The 17267-nt window shown below is 37.3% G+C and overlaps 1 protein-coding gene across 7 annotated transcripts in view; it reads left to right on the plus strand.

The window, feature by feature from the left end:
- LOC113111617 (RNA binding protein fox-1 homolog 3-like) overlaps positions 1–17001 on the plus strand; it is a 384232-nt gene extending 367231 nt beyond the window's left edge. For 2 of the 7 annotated variants that reach the window (XM_026276556.1, XM_026276557.1), the window contains 2 exons: positions 3067–3145; positions 5211–6087. In XM_026276556.1, coding sequence (XP_026132341.1) covers positions 3067–3145; positions 5211–5255 — 124 coding nt within the window. In that variant the 3' untranslated portion in view covers positions 5256–6087. Of the gene's footprint in view, positions 1–3066; positions 3146–5210; positions 6091–13395 lie in introns of those variants that run through there. The other 5 variants (XM_026276552.1, XM_026276553.1, XM_026276558.1 and 2 more) reach the window with 4 other exon arrangements.
- The last annotated feature ends 266 nt before the right edge of the window (positions 17002–17267 follow it).

Raw genomic sequence — 17267 nt, forward strand, 5'->3', positions numbered from 1 at the left:
AACAGATGATGGATTTTAAGGCCTGGCAGGACATTATGCACTTTTAACTGCATTTGAGTCATTCTCAAAAGTGTTTCTCCTCAGCTCTGAAAGCCAGGTATGAGTTTACAGATCTGCTCTCTTATTAAACTGGGTTAGATTAGATAATTTAGACTTTGCTTTCCTATCTTTGATACACTCTCGCCCTTTAAACTTGAATTCAACCTGAATTTCCGTAACCACTTAGCTTACTCACTTCAGGCCACAGGGTTGACTGTGTATGTGTGTGTGAAGACGAAGGTGGTGCAGGGTTGTCAGTAATTTATCCAGGACCTGTGGGGACCCTGTCAGGTTGGATCAGGCCAGGCACTGGTTTAATCTAGGCAAGATTGAGCGTGTCAGTGCCGATAAGGCACGGCCCTGCCTGCCAGCCTGAAGAGCCCAGATAATGTAAGATTTATCAGAGCCAAGCACAGATCCACATCAGAGCAGGTGACAAGACTGGCATTCCACCGCACTTATTTCAGCCCCCTTCCTGCGTCCCCTCTTACACTCCAACTCTCCCTTTCTCTCTCTAGCTCTTTCTGCATCGCTTGTCGTTCAGCTCCTTGCTTTCACATAGGCCAGCTCTGCGTTTCACACTCTAATTTGATATGTCATGGCGGAAGGGTTTTAAAAATGTTTAAATGACACAGACTCCTGAACTCATCTCTTAAGCGAGAATTAATTCTCTTATCATTTACTCACGCGACTTTCTTTCTTCTGCGGAACACAAAAGAAGATATTCTGAAGAATTTTTCAAATGTTTTTGTCCATACATTCAAAGTCAGTGGAGTTCAAAATAACATTAAATTCCATTGACTTCCATTCAATGAACAAAAACAAACACTGGGACATTATTCTAAATATGTTCTTTTGTGTTCCCTGGATGAATGAATGTCATATGGGACTGGAGTAACAGAATGATGAAAGAATTTGTAATTTGCATACCGTTCCTTTTAAAACAGATTGCTTAAAGGGATAGTTAACACATAAATGAATGATTTTGTGTTTCATATCTTATTGCTCCAAACCTGTATACATTTTAATTCTGCAGAACATAAGGGAAGATATTTTGAAAACAAACAGGAAAAACAAAGTGGTGTAGAAGTGATTTTCATTCCGAAAATGTTAGCAAAAAAAATAACACGTTGAATTAAACATGACATTTTGAAATAGAAAAGCTGAAAAAGTGTTTTGTTGTAAAACATACTCCAATATTTTTTATTTACAACTACGTAAAAATATTTTTTACACTGCAGTATCCTCCTTTGTATCCCTCAAAAGAAAGAAAGTCATATAAGTATTTTAATTTTTAGGTCAACTATCACTTAATTATCAAAAGGAAACCACTTTAAATTGTATTAAGTTGTTCTTTTTGAATACAGCTGGAACTAGCTATCCTGGTTTACTTTGGAGTGGGTCATTCCCACTGCCCGGTTAAGCTGCAGGTTAAGTAGCCCGGCCTGGCTTTAGTGTTTTGGGGATTCCCAGCCACCCTCGTCTGCACTGTCTGTCACAAGCAGTTAAAATCCTCCCCGCTTGGCTCTCTCACTCCACTGAGCTGGCCTGACCTTTGATGTTGTAATAATCCCGGACGACAAAAAACCTGGTCAGATCCGATAGTATTTCCATATGTAATAGCATGTCTGGGCCCAGGATTCCCCCCTCTCTCCTCTTTTCTCCTCTCTCAGTCTGTGCCCTCGGCACCCGGCTCGGCCTGCCTTATCTGCTCCCCGCAGGCCCTCATTTGCAAGCATGTGTTTGTAGGGAAAGTCAACAAATGAAGAAGGGAAGTGCTGGGGGTTAATAAATAAATAAAGGAAGAAGTAAGGCCCATCTTGGAGGAATTAGTTCCAAATCGGTACCAGTGAAAAGAGTCAGAGAACGCCACCAGCCCTGTGCCTCTTTACAGTGCAGCCTGGGTAAACAAGAGAGGGCAAAGGAGCATGAAAAGGATAAAGAGAGCTGTGAACATAAACTCTCTGCCTCCTTCACACGCTTTTTTAATGCACACGCACCACAACACAAAATCCAAAGCATCCATACATCTCTTTCCTTGCTAGGTCCTTCCTGTTCTGCAGTACTTTTAGAACTTTGTAACTCTGAAAGTTTGAATTTGCTAATGTTGTCAGTTAGGGAAGTATTTATATAAAATGTGTTTGTTTATTTATTTAAACTTGATTATTTACTTGCTCACACAAGCTTGGAAACTAAATGAATTCATATATGTTTGTATCTTTTCATGTTGGAACATGTTGGAAAATGGTACATATTTGTGTAATCATATTTCAGATATGAGTATCAATGAATAGCATAAACCTTGGCTAAAAAATTACAAATTTTCCACCAAAATTGTGTCACTTCCTGGTCGCTTTTGATCGTTTAAAGCGATTATAACATGAAAAATAAATTATATAGAAAGTATCGAAAGGGATGTTGAGAACATAAAAATTACACAACAATTATGTATATGTGTGTGTGTGTGTATATATATATATATATATATATATATATATATTTATTTATTTTTTTTTTTTAATTTTTTATTTTTTTAATGACAACATACACTCAAAGATTCACCTCAATGTTCACTTAATTGTTATTTTGTGATAAAAGAGTTATGAGTTGAATATTTTATCCAGTATGACAGGGATATAAAAGTGTGTAACACATGGTAGAAATAAGCGTGCCGTTCTGCTGTTGGTTCTTCATTTCTGTTGTCCATTTTCTTCTCATTTCTACTCTGCTGTGTTTTTCTGTCTTCTCCCTCTCTGACCAATATAACTTTTACCACATGCTCATAAGATAAAATACTTTTACTCCAAAACAATAACAGAGCACCTATCACTTTTAACACACTCTTACCTTTATACCATGTGTTTATGGCAAGCCGGTGATTGCATTTTTATCAGACAAAAAGAAAGAGAGGGCAAGAGAGAAGGAGGGTGTAGTGATAATGGATCTAGTTCAAATGAACAGCTTTCATTGGAGCATACCATCTTCTCGAAGCTTCAATGCGCTCTCGGTTTCTTCCTTTTCCTTCAGCTATGGCAGAGTCTATGCAACAGCGGACCCTTATCACCACACGATTGGACCTGCAGCCACGTACAGCGTGGGCACTATGGTGAGTCTAGAAACGTGATGCATGAAACATTCATCCATGCCAGACCCAAGCACCCCAACAACATACAGGGCAGAGTCCAGTGTAATCATGATAATGCCATAATAATGGAAAGATATCACTGTGCTTTCACTTAAATCTAATTGAATTATGAATAGTATAATTGTAAATATTATAATACTGATTGAAGGATGCTATGAGCTGAAGATATGAAGTTGGGGTGGCTGAAGTCTTCAATATTGTACATAATAATATCCATATTCAAGGTCCAAAATTAACAGCCATAAATTAGCTTTATTTATACATACATTATATGTTATCCATTTTCTAAAACAAATAATAAATAAATACAAATATGAACAATGTGATATTATTTTATTGTTCTTTTTGTACATATATATTAGAAGAACAAACTAACAACTGTGCAAGCCACAACTATTTTTGATTTATTACTTTATTTGTAAATGATAGTACCTTTTTTATTCTAATCACTTTCTTCAGCCACAGCAGGAATCATTCTTAAAGATTGCAACTGGCCAACTGGCGAAGTGTTTTATTTACTCGTCGAAGCCTATTTGTATTTGGCAGTTGGAAAGTGTTAATTCTGGACCTTGTTTACATTTGCATTATTAATGTCAGGACTATAAATATGTGTTTATATATTCAGAGACTCATCAGCTGATAGATGTGTGTGTGACAGTTTGTCAAGATGGATCCTGGGCACTTTTTATCTCATTAAATGCACTGGGGTAACCAGCGTACTGACACTTGATTAGACCTCCCAAAAGAGACACTTTCCTTTGCATACCAGCAAATGTGGGGATCGTCGTCCTGTTAATGTTTGTTTTTAGCTAGCTTTTGCAGCTAACATCAAAGATGAAAAATTCTCAAACTCCTATCTGAACACAAAACGAGAAAACTCTTTATGATTTTTTTTTTTTTGTTGTTGATGTTGTTTTTTGCGGCTGTTGGTCGGGACTTTTCTCAAGATTAACGACCATCAAGCGCGTGCAGCAGCGTGCCGAGGGAGATTAAAGAAAAGGTGAGAGATAGAGGAAGAACGACGGGGAGAAAAGAAAAAGATTCCATCGCACCCACCTCCCCCTGCCCATGAGGCTTATTGGACAAACACTCTGCCTAAGACAAATGACTGGAATTTACCAAGTCGACATCCGTGTGATTCTCAAAACCGTACTATTCCCCGGTGCAGCTGCTAGCTAAAAGCTTTCATTAATTAAGACCATTTTTTTCCTCTTCATTTACTTAATTAAAACTGTGGCCTGTGTTGCTTTTTTGCCTCCTTTTCTTTTTTTATTAAATTTTCCTCCCTTTCTCAAGACTTCAATTTGCCACGTTAAGGCATAGCAAATATCCTTCGGCGCTCCTCCGGTCGAACGAGGGCCGCAGGGGGGCCGAAGTGGGCACTCAGAGTTCTCAGCGATGCCAGGACCGAATCAGTTGCGACTCAAATGAGCAGAACTCCTCTCAGTGCTTGCACTGAGCCTGCTGAGAATGAAATGAATATCATTAAATCATATTTGACCAGCAGATCACAAGTAAAAAGTATTTAATAATGAGCCCCTCAGAGGGTTCGTGAAAAAAAAAAAAAAAGTTACTTTGCTTTGCTCTCTGTTAGAACAGAATTCATGCCACGTTTAAGGCGTGTGTATTTTGCACAGGGTCGGAGCTGAGGAGAGCGGCCCATCGAGCCTTTGAAGTTTTTTGTATTTGGCAAGAGCAGAGGAGGGCACTACTGCAGTCCGGTTAAGGAGAGGTCTGAGAAAGCAGTATGTGTTAGATGTCTCCAATCAGATCAACCTGAGGGCCAGACGGCCGTGATGGAGAGGTTCGATCCAGAGCAACTGATGAAACGCACTGGGCTGTTTTAGTCGTTACCTGGTTGATCCATGAAACTCTGAACTCTGACACCCATCCGAGTTGAAATTCACTGTGCAATTTCTTTCCAAACTTGAGACGAAAGGGAAGAAAATTTCAACCACTGTTCACCCCAAAGAATCTATTTAACACTGATTGGGTCCTTTTTGTTTTTTCATCTTTGATGTTGCAGGCTAGCCTTTACAGAGGAGGTTACAGTCGCTTCACACCCTACTAGAGAGAGAATCAATCCAAACAAACAAACAAACAAAAGAAAACAAACACAAACAAACAACCCAACCGCCTCTACGTTCAATAGAGCAAAACGCCTCCGGGTCATAAGCGAACCTTCCCCGAACAGTCACATTTGGGCTAAAGCTCTTCTTATCAACCTGCGGTTATCCAGCATTTTGGTTTCTTGGCCATTGATTTGGAATCTGTTTTTGTTTGTATTGAAATGTGTGGTCCGGTAGGGGAGGGGCTGAGTGACGGGGGGTTGGGGTGCTGTCCAATGAGTTTTCTCATTTAGTTGCGCCGTAGATTTATGGGCATGAGCTCAGCTGATTTATGTGGACAGGGAGCAGGCCAGGAAGTGAGTTTATTTGCCTTACTAAATGGTACAGCAATGAGCAACTTGGGCAAAACAACAGTAGCGCTAGACTCGCATACATATATTTACCGTCTTTGCATTAAAGGCCCCACTGAACACCCACTTATTAGAAGTAGCGATGACTGCTGTTCATTAAAATATGAAAAGAAAAACCTCTAAGGTTTGCATATGCTATCTGTAAACTACTAATATAGCCTTACTATTTTGTTCTCCAGTAAATATCAAAGGGAAATATGGATATAAACATTCATTTACAAAGCTCCAGCTTTCTCTTATGGAGTCTATGATTGTTTACCGATACTATATTGTAGTAGTGTTAAAACTAGTTAGCTACATGGACCCTTCATGAAGCATTTCGAGCAATTCTCTGTCACTCACACCCTCTTTCACTTTGAAGTACTGTTATATAACTCAATGAACATTTATTGTCTGTGTGGTTGCAATTGTATGTCATTTGGAGAGATTGATGTCGTGTTTTTTTTTTTTTTTTTTTTTTGTACTTGGTTAAATCTATTCCATTTCCACAGATGGACTAAAGATGCATTTTATGGAATTTTTTCAATACAATAAATTATTATTATTATTATTATTATTTATATTATTATTATTATTATTATTTAAGTAAAAAGGAAAAGATAAAAATGAATAATAATAATATTAAATCTATTATTATTAATTTACTATTAAAGTTTAAATAATAATAATAATAATTTTGTATATGCAAAATTTATTATTATTATTATTTTTTTTTTATTATTATTTTTTTTACAAAGCAATAAAATCTGCAAATCTGGTTAGTTTCCTCATAACTTAAATCAAATTTATTTTTTTACATGCAGTCATAACAACAACAAAAAAATCTAACAATAGCATAATCTATTAGTATAGCACTTGTATTATATTATGTTAATGTATCGTTAAGCTTCCTATTTTTAACTAAATCTATATACAAACACGTCTGCCTGTATCAAAGCAAATATTCATGAAGGAAGGCCTCCAGCAAGGTTTCCTTCAGTTTTAATCTGTTAGATGTCACATAAAGAGCGTACACTTAATCAAGGCCGCTTCAGCTGCTCAGAAAGCATTCTGTAAATAAACATAGTGCAGTAATGTGGAAAGAGAGAACACTTCCCCACTACACGGTCTGTTGCACCCTCTAGCTGATGAGATGTCCAGAATCCCACTGCAACAACAGAGATGACAGGGGGAGCAATTACCGCTCATTGCTGAAATCTCCATCACGCTTATGTTAATATGGAAGATGCAGTCTGCTTAAAAATAACTTTTAATCATATTTTAAATAACAAACATACAGACATATAACAAACTATAGGTATTTATAAATTGAAAATAAGAAATAAGAAAAAAAAAACATCCCACATGCCTTGGGAAACTGAAAGTACTGGTTATGATGTTCTGAGCGCCATGTTCCAGTATTGATTTGCTGTCGAGTTATGTGTTAATAGCTAAGAGTATGCGAACAAGTCATAGATCTTTGGGACATTATTGGTCAAGTCCAAAATGTATGTGGAGGCCAGCCTAAGATTTCTAAATGTGAGTGGGAAGATTTAAAATAGTGAGGGGAAACAATTAGGAAAGGTCCGGAAATCAGAAAATTATTAATTAATAATACATTTCTATAAATATATTTGCACACACCCAGTCTTCAGTGTCACATGATCCTTCAGAAATCAGTCTAATATTCTAATTTGGTGCTCATATAACATTTCTTATTATTATCAATCTTGACAACAGTTGTTCTGCTCAATATTTTTGGTTAAATTAGTACAGAGTACCGAATTTTTTTGAAGTAGATTTTTTTTTCTAACATTCCTAATTTGTTTGCTGTCACTTTTGATCAGTTAAATGCATCCTCCTTAATGGCTGCATATATGTAGTTTTGATAAATATGATACAAATATATTTACCCAGACTTTAATTAACCAAAATAATAATAAGAATGTTGACCTGTATTTTTTTATTTTTTTTTTGGAAAATGTAAAATGTGAGGTTTAAAAGCTCTCAATATTGGCCTATAATATCTGTTTTTATAAAGGCCCACCCATATGATCCTCAACATTCATTTCTCAATGGAGAAGCACTTTTACACTAAGGTGAGAGATTTTCCCCCAAGGTGACATTCCCCTGAGGCCCAGCAGTTTATACAGAGCCTGTGATAAGACATGCCAGGCTTTTAGAGACGAGAGAGAGGAAGAATGAGAAAGAAAGAGTTGGGGGTGGCAGTAATCCTCCCAGTGAAATAGGGCCTCCCTAGTTTCCTGGTTCCTCAGGGCGTTGATCATGTCCTCGTGTCTCACACACACACACACACACACACACGGCCCAGTAAATAGCAGCCAGCACTCCTCAAATGGAATTGTAAGGGTGGAGTTATAGAAGAAGGGGAAAGAAACCAGGGCAGAGAGGCAGCATCCAAAGTAATTTACTCCACAGATTAAAGATAACAGCATTGAGTCAATAACCACTGATCTCATTTGGAGATACACTAGGCCAGCCAGGCGCGTGGCACAGCCGTTCTGCTCAGTCTATTACCATAGCTGTTGTGGCTGCCTCTCCAGACACACTGTTCTCCCGTGAGTGTGAAATCACAGCAGCCTATTGTAAAACATAGATTAGATGCATTGCTTTTTTCCACCTTTGTAGGGAGAAATCTACAGCGCAACATAATATTTCACCTAAACGAATGTGTCCTTGCTCCCCTCTGCAGCATGCGGCTCACTTGGCTCTAAGAAAAAGGCAAAAAAAAAAATGTTTGGCGAGCTGCACATTGGCTACAACTGTGCAGGTGCCACAGCAAACGAGTTTAAAGGCATAGTTCATCCAGAAATAATGAAAGGTTGTTCCAAACCTGTTTGAATTTCTTTCTTGTTGAACACGAAAGAAGATATTTTGAAGAATGTTGGTTGTAAACAGTTGCCGGTAGCCATTGATTTCTATAGGGGGAAAAATGCTATGGAAGGCAATGGCTACCGGCAACCAGGGCTTTTTAACCCCGTAGTACCTTAATTTGAGTAGAGTATCATAGTAATTTGTACTCTTAAGGTGCTAATTTGTAGGCCTACCTATTAGTGGTAAAAACAAAAAATAAACAAATATGTCCTTTTAAGGGTACAGCTTCAGTGACAAGCTGTTGTACCCCAAAAGGTGTGATTTTGGCACCTTTTTCTGCATATAAGCTATACATCTACATAATTTTCTGAAACCACAGACAACACTATTATTCATATAGGCATTACATAAAAAAGTACTAAATCCTTGGTCTGGGGACATAGAAATGAATAAAGGTTCATATTTTGCGCTGCATCTTCAGTTCCCTTTCCCTTTTTGTCATTTTCCCCAATATCTCTGCCCCTCCCATCACCAATCCTGCATTCATTTAATCCAAAGTACAGCAGGAGCAGTAATATTGTGAAATATTTTTACTATTTAAAATAACTATTTAAAATTTTACTAATTAAAATAAATGTAATTTATTTCTGTGATCAAAAAGCTGAATTTTTTGCATCATTACTGCAGCCTTCAGTGTCACATGATCCTTCAGAAATCATTCTTATATGCTCGTTTGCTGTTCAAGAAACATATTTTGTTGTTATTATTACAAATATTTAAAACAGTTGAGTGCATCAGAATTTTCTGATGAATAGAAACATCAAAGATCAGCAATTATCTGAAATAAAAAGCATTTGTAACATTACACGTGCACTATACCAAAACCTTGGAGTCAGTATCATTTCTTTTTTGTAGTTTTTTTTGGTTATGAAAATGATTACCTTTATTTAGCAAGGATGCTTTAAAGTGATCAGATGTGATGATAAAGACATTTATAATGTTAAAAAAAATATTTCTATTTCAGACAAAAGCTGTTCGGACGTTTTCAACGTAGTAATAATAATAATAATAAATGTTCTTTTAAAGGCTAATCAGCATATTACAATGATTCCGGAAGGATCATGTGACACTGAAGACTGGAGTAATCACAGGAATAAAGTACAGTGAAATCACAGGAATAAATTACATTTGAAAAGCATTAAAATCTTACTGATCAAAACCTTTTGATTGGTAGTGTATTACAACACAATATCTAAAGTGCCTAAAGGTCAAAATTAGTAGTCTACAATATATTTGTGAACACACTATTGAATTATTAGGCTATGACTGATATAATTTTTTGTGTTGCTGTCTGCTCTAACTCCCTTCCTCCCTGTACAATAAGTCCATGTGAATATCTGTCTCTGCAAAACAGCAGAACAGAGGCGAGCTGTGTTGTGTAGCGCAGCACTGACAGCCAAGACTAACCGATTTATGATTATCGAATTAAAAGAAAAATGAGTAATTATCACTTTGTTACATTGAGATGGCAAAAAATCAACTATTCGGTTACCAACATTCTTCAAAATATCTTCTTTTGTGTTCAGCAGAAAGAAAGAAACCTATACAGGTTTGGAACAACTTAAGAGTGAGAAAATTATGTCAGAATTTTAATTTTGGATGAACCATCTCTTTAAGTAGCATGTAGTAAACAACATTAATCTTGAATGTATTTGAAAATGGACTTCAAAATGGCCTTGTTTTCTTGAAACATCCAAACCTATTGTTTACCGGAAACCAAAATGCAAAAACTAAAAACTAATCTGTGGAAATGGAAAACAAATGTTACTCAAAAGAATGAACATCCACTGTAAATAACATTGTGATTTTATTTTCTCTGTTCAAGTTTTTTGTCTTTACATTTTCATGTCTGACTTTGAACAAAATGATGGTGTTTATCAATTTAAAAACGAAAAAATAAGACAGGTGTGACATATGAAAACATTACCATTGTGTGTTAAACATGCAAAGTACAAAGTCCTTTCTTTTGTAAACTTACTATACACCCTTAAGAATGTTATATGGTGGCATTTTTATATAATAGAATATAATAGGCTTTAAATCAGAATTGTTTATACCTTTTCTGTGGAGAGGAGAGAGTATATTATGTCCAGATGTGAATCAATAACTGTGCTGTGTGTTGTTGAACTATTTAAATGTATGTCCTTTTTCCATACATCGGGAAGGTATTTATGCTGCCCTCTGACCTCAGTTTCATTTATGTGGGAGACACAATTTTAATTGACTTTGTTGCATTCACATTTTATGAGGAGTGCTCATTTATGAGCCTTGCTGAAATAAAATACGCATTGTGTTCGGTGTTTCCAGCCACACTTTTAGTTAGTCCTAAAAAGTGGCGTTTAGTTTGACCATATAAACCATGCTTCCTCTTGTTAAATATCTATGCAGAATTGTAAATGAATTTGATTGAGTTAATTCATGCAGAAGACTACCATATTCTTGACTAAGGCATTTCCATCTCTATTTCAGACAATTTAACTAATAAAGCAACTATATTAGGACTTAATCATCCATTTATTTAATTCCAACATTTAGGCAGAGAGAGAAAACACTGCGCTGCACGAAATGACTGCTGAGGAGACGGTTTGCAGTCATTTAAACGAATGTGTGAGCTTGCAGATTGACAAGATGGAAGTCTCCGTCTTGCATGGACGCCGCAGTGGGCCATTAAAAGATTGCCTGTTTAATTAGCTCTGTTAATGCAGTGATTTGTAAGATGGCACCCTGGGCCAGGGGCCAGTCCACAAAGCAGCAGATTTTCATCTCTCTCAATTTGATGGCACAAATGTTAATTTACCAAGAGAGTTGTTTTAGGGTGCAAACAGAATGGAGTATAAGCTAAAAACTATTTTGTATTGCATTTATTTATTTATTTATTGAAACATAGCATACAAGTTAATAATGTAATATAATTGTTTATTTTGCGTTCTTAATGCAGCGGCTTAACTAGCATAGAATTATGTCAATAATAGACCCAAACTGGGTCACACCGGACAATAGTTCGATTTAATATTATATCTGCTGTTACCTCATTAACTTTCTGTCATTTAAAATTGTGTCTTTTCCATGTGCTGTTTCATTGTGCAATTTTCTTCTGTCAGGGGATTTTTAAAAAAATATTTGTAAAAAAAAATGTAAGCAAAAACTGTACTCTTTGTACATAGTACTATATATAAATATATGTGAGCACATATCGCAGTCATCTTTTATATGTATAACCTGTAGTATTAAATGTGTACTTGCTGTGCTTTTCATGTAGGCTTACATTGTGAAATTTTCAGCTTATATGAATTGCCTCATCTGTTAAAATCCAACTGGTACATTTGTTTTTGGACTTCATGATTCAGTAGTTAAAACTACATGCATAAAATACAAACAAGTAATGCTTAGCAATTTTTGTGTCTAAATAAAAGGAAAATTATAACTATGTGTCTTTTCTGTTTTGCTAGATTTTTTTTTATTATTTAATTGCTTTTTATTAAAGTATAAAAATTTAATTATTTACTTACATTGATATCTGTATTTGATTTTATTGCCTGTAGTAGCTGTCAGTTTTGTGATTTAGTCGATAGCACTTGGATGTTGAAAAGGAGGCTTAGCATGTATCATGTTACAAGCGTGTTTGGCGTCCATCAACATGGCTGCCCACCAACAGTTTTACGTCTCCCTCAGTCGATTTCTGTTCATGTTTGTCAAGCAAAGACTTGAGGAGAGTTCCATGTCTGTTCCAGAGATATTACGCCTCAAGCAGAGAACAGAGGCCCGACATTGGGCATGATCAGTATGCTGGAGCACATCTGTGTGCTCCTCCAGGGATGGGTGAAGAACTACAAAGTCATGTTAAAATTAAAGTCAGCCCGTTCCCTCTTCTGAAGCTCATCCACACGGCACCACATCTCCCTGAATTAGAGAGCTTCTGTCAGGATGAGAGCCCCCAGGACACCCGGAATCTCCTCCTCCTCCTCCTCTCTCTCTCCGCTTTTCTCTTCCTGTCCGGTGGACGTCTTTTCAGCTCGGTGTTGAACATCCTCCTCAGACTACAACGATATCACCGAGCCTCTGATCAATCCGCTCCACTCATAATGCTCAAATTTTTGCAGACGCTCCCCCTGCTGAGCCCTATTTTCACTTCAGTTACTCTAATCCGGGATTTGGTGGATAATTCCGCAATGTGTGTTTAGCGTTACACCCAAGGATTGTTTCTGATATTGAGCCGGTGCATGGAAGATAATGTAATCAGAATATATTTTCCTTCTGCATGCTTTTCAATTTTATTACGTAATTACTTTCTTTTAGATCGTGCGAGTTCAAATGTCTGAGATCACACTGAAGATCTGGGATTCATAATCTACTTTAAACCTGCAAACTGAGTTTCAGGATTTAGGGAAAAAATTACTTTATGATTAAACATCTATGATTAAATTGTAAATTATCTCAAATCAATAATATTTTCAGATTCTGCAGTATTTATTGTGACGCTGATCATGTGACCTCTGTACATAAATAGGAATTTAGTTTAGATTTTAGCTGAATGTGCTTATAATTTGTAATATAACGTTTTTATGTAAAGGGATAGATAGTAATTTGAAAAAAAAAATAATCGTATTATTGAATATTACTGTTGTTGTTGTTATTAATAATAATAGTAGCACTGTTTCATATGAATCATTCAGTTGAATTTTTGACATTCTTAAAATATTGAATGGAAATGTATTAAATGATTAAAATGCAAATCAGAAGCATTTTAGCTAATGGCCTCAGACTTTTGAACCCTACTGTATATGTGCATGTTAAAGACATTCTGCACGCACCTCAGCAGCATTAACTCATCTTTTCTCTATTTCTTTTGCATTTCTAGTAAATATAAAGAAAGAAGACAATGGAGAAGAGCATCAGCTACAAGGAACAAAAAGGATAAAGGAAAAAAAAAGTGTCAATGAAAAAAAAATACAAAAAGAAGTTAAGAGGAAATCCTTACACCGAGGCTGTCAGGAGAAGGCATTATATATCTCTGTGGGGACGTGAGACTGACGCAGCCAAGCTGTGGATAAAAAGAGGGGTTAGCTTTCACCTGGGACAGCCTTTCGGGGTGAAGGAGAAGAGGAGAGGTTGTCATAAAACTTTTTATTTTTCTAAACTTTTTTAAGTTTATGGTTTCAAAAAGATGAAAAAAGATGAGTGTATATATCTATATAGCGATATATATGTATGTATAAATATGTTACAAAAAAAAAAAGAAGCAAAGAAAAAAAATGTACAAAACTAGCAACAGAGTGATGAATTAGTGCTGTAGGAGGGGGGATGGGGGGTGTACATGTTGGTCCTTCACACCCCCCGCCCCCCTCCCAATGCAGACCTTCTTGTCCGGCCTGCATTAGGAGGGTCAAGGAGGCCGGGCAGCGAGGCTGAAGACCCACCAGACACGATTCCATGTGGCCCCTCTTCATCCAAAGCCCTTGAATATATGGCACAGCTGGGTCTTCCATAAGTAGGTTTGAACTACATCGCTTCCTTGGGGGGAAAGGCCTTTAGTCGCGAGCATAGGGAGCTGTTATTCATCCCGTCTAGATGTAGGCAGACAAACTTGCATGGGACTCCACATTTCAGTCTTATAGTACATCAGGTTGCTATTCAGGTGTCGCATGAAACGGGGCGAGAGAAGACAATGTAAATAAACCACCAGAGCCCAGTCGGTCTGAGGTAGGGAACGCGCTGTCATCCCGCTGTTGTTTGTAGCACAATGCGAAACGGCCCGCCGGCAGGTTTTACTGGGATGTGTGTGTGTTGTGTGCGTGCGGTTACGGGCGGAAGGGGGCTTTATAGAGTCGTGTTGGGTCGCGGCGGCCCCGGAGCCCAGGGCTACCAAAAAGCATTTCATTGTAGTGTTGTGGAGGTGGCCGTGCTGTGTAGTAAACACTTTTGTATGTGGTGTCATGAGGCTACAAATTAAGAAAATTGGAGCTGTCTTCTTGGTATTGTCACGGGAGTTTCACTATCCATCTTGAAAATGGGTTCCTGCCCGCTGCGAGGCGGAAAACGACGTGCCAGTTTAGTCATAGGGTTGCGAGCAAAGTTTTATTAAAAATCGATTACCTTTATACTTCTAATGAGCTCCATTTCAGTGACACATCCTTATATATTTAAACGTTGTACTAATTACATGCTGCTCAGCGTGGTCAAACGTCGATTGTAGCCATTTACTAATGTTGTATTATTGTATTACCAGTATGAAAAACATTTATATATGGATATATCTATTTGTGACTTTGCGACCCTTCAAAAAGGATTGTACCTTCTTTGTTTTTTTGTTTTTTTTTCGATGGTGGTCCAGGTTTATTTTCGGCGGCGATTTATGCAAGTCCTGAGAGATTTACACTTGTGTGGCATTGTTTCTGTTCGTCTGTATCTTTGGTTCAGCTATTGAATGTAATTCAACTTTTTATGTACACGTCTTTGTTTTTTTAAGCAGTACTTTGTAAATGTGGACACGGTAAACCGAGTCTTTGTTCTGAAGCCGGACCCGACGGAGATATTGTACGGTCCAGCTGACACCTCTCTTTTATAACAGGAGCACTCCAGCTGGCCGACGGACATTATCATGACCCTGCAGGACAATGGCAGAAAAGACATAAAACGATTGGATGAGACAGAGCAGAATTATGCTGTTTGGTTTTTATTGACAACCACTTTCCTTTTTTTTTTTTTTTTTTTTTATGCAAACGGTGAACAGTTCACCCATGTTCAAAAGAGGTGTCACTCTATAATCGATGTTGAAAATGGCAGTATGTTATCCTGGGAAAGTAATGCACTGTACAAAAAAAATACATGTATACAAAAGACGTGCTTCTTTTGATAACATCTAAATTTACCGGTTTTATTCAGGTCGGCATTTTCATATTTAACAGGACTGAATCAACCTGACTCTGGTGAAAGCAAGTGGGTCAGATCAGGAAGAAACACGTCTATGAAATAACGACTGCACGATTTTTCCTGCTTTTTACAGTGTGTATTTCGGCTCAGTGAGAAGAAAAGGTACATTTAACAGATAGCCCACCTCAACAGACAGCATTCCCAAGCTTTGCAAAATCATGCGCTTCCTCGGACTCAGGTGTTACATGACAGAACTGATGTGTTCCCTTCCATAGGTAATGATGTTACTCTTCCTTGCTGCATTTTTCCTCTCAGAACAAAACTTTATTTCCTACAAAGCTGGTGACTCTTATCTCAGCAACTGTGCTACTTTGTTACCCGAAGGATCGTGGAAAACAGTTCGCTGGGTCAGATAGCGACGGGAACTTTCGGCGAAGACGTGTTGTTGTTTCAGGGACTCTAAAAAAAAAAAGAGTGGTGGATCCTGCTCTGGAAGAGACTGTGACTGAACAACCTAACAAAAAGATGTCAATTCTACAGAGATCCAAGACCTCTGGGTTTATTTCTTTGCTTAAGTCCGTACGAGACATTACTTGTTTACATGCCCTGGTTTTTCCGACCCTGCTGTGAGGTATTTGTCAGCTTTTGCACTGTATTCTTTGGCTTGTTGTCTTCCCTCTTCTCTCTGTTTCAGTCCATTAACCTGAGCACCAAAGTCATTCGCCGTCTTCCTCGACCCAAAGCAGAGAACCAATGCAAACTGTAGTCTGCTTATAGTCTATTGTCAGAACTACGATGAAACTCGAGCGCATGTATCTGCCACTTGTTCCTCCATCCGAAACGTCCTTCAAATCTACACTGGTCGTCTGCTCTAGATAATAGGGCAGGTGGAAGACCAGCTATGCAGCTCACCTGTGTCTGCACAGTTCCCTTGAACTTCATTCAAACACAGTCAAGCCAATGGAAATGACAAACTTATCCTGGCAATTGCTTTTCCCAACACAAAAAAGGAAAAAACGAACTCCTGCCAACATGATTTTCCTCATCGTCATTGCCAGATCCCCGAAGCACAAGAGTTTGAATGGAAGTCAAGTTAGTCGTCTCAGTGATAGTTACTCTCCATGTAGTGTGTATGGTGTGCGTGTGCTTCCAGCCCCTTTCTTTTCTACTGAAAATATACAAAAGCTACTTCCTCTGTCATCTCAATATAAAATGTACTATATTAAAAGTTCTCTTCATGTGCAACACAAGCTCTACGCAGACAACAAATCTATCATTTGGGGTTTTCCTTTGTTTGTTTTCATTTTCTTTCATCCTTTTTCAAATTCTGAAGTTGTTCCAAATACATAAGCGTGAAAAAAAAAAACTAAAGAAAAAAAAAAAGAAACCAATATAAAGTATTCTATTTAAAATGAAATGACGAAACTTCTGCTGTCCTGGATCTGTACTCTAAATTTCAGTTTTCTTTCTGTATGCATCCAATGTGCTTCAAACAACCAGTACTGTTTATTAATGAAATCATTATATTATTATGATTATGATTATTACTATCATGATTAATATGGTTATAAATAAATATTTCTTTCTTCAATAACAGAGACTCAAATCTCTGACCTTTGCATATTTATGATGCATTGCCATTATGAGGGTATTGACTCTGCATGTACACTGAACATAATTTATATTATAGTCGAATATACACTGTATGTTTATCACACAGCTCACTGGAATACTCAAATCTGTTTGCTCAGTCATACATTATCTTATTTTATCAGACAGATATAGTAGCATGTTTTTCAAAAGGAGCTAATGTTGTGACAACATCAAACATTCATAAGATATGGAGCGTGTCACACATAA

Source organism: Carassius auratus, chromosome 12 (genome assembly GCF_003368295.1).
Source record: "Carassius auratus strain Wakin chromosome 12, ASM336829v1, whole genome shotgun sequence".
NCBI classification, from domain to species: domain Eukaryota; kingdom Metazoa; phylum Chordata; class Actinopteri; order Cypriniformes; family Cyprinidae; genus Carassius; species Carassius auratus.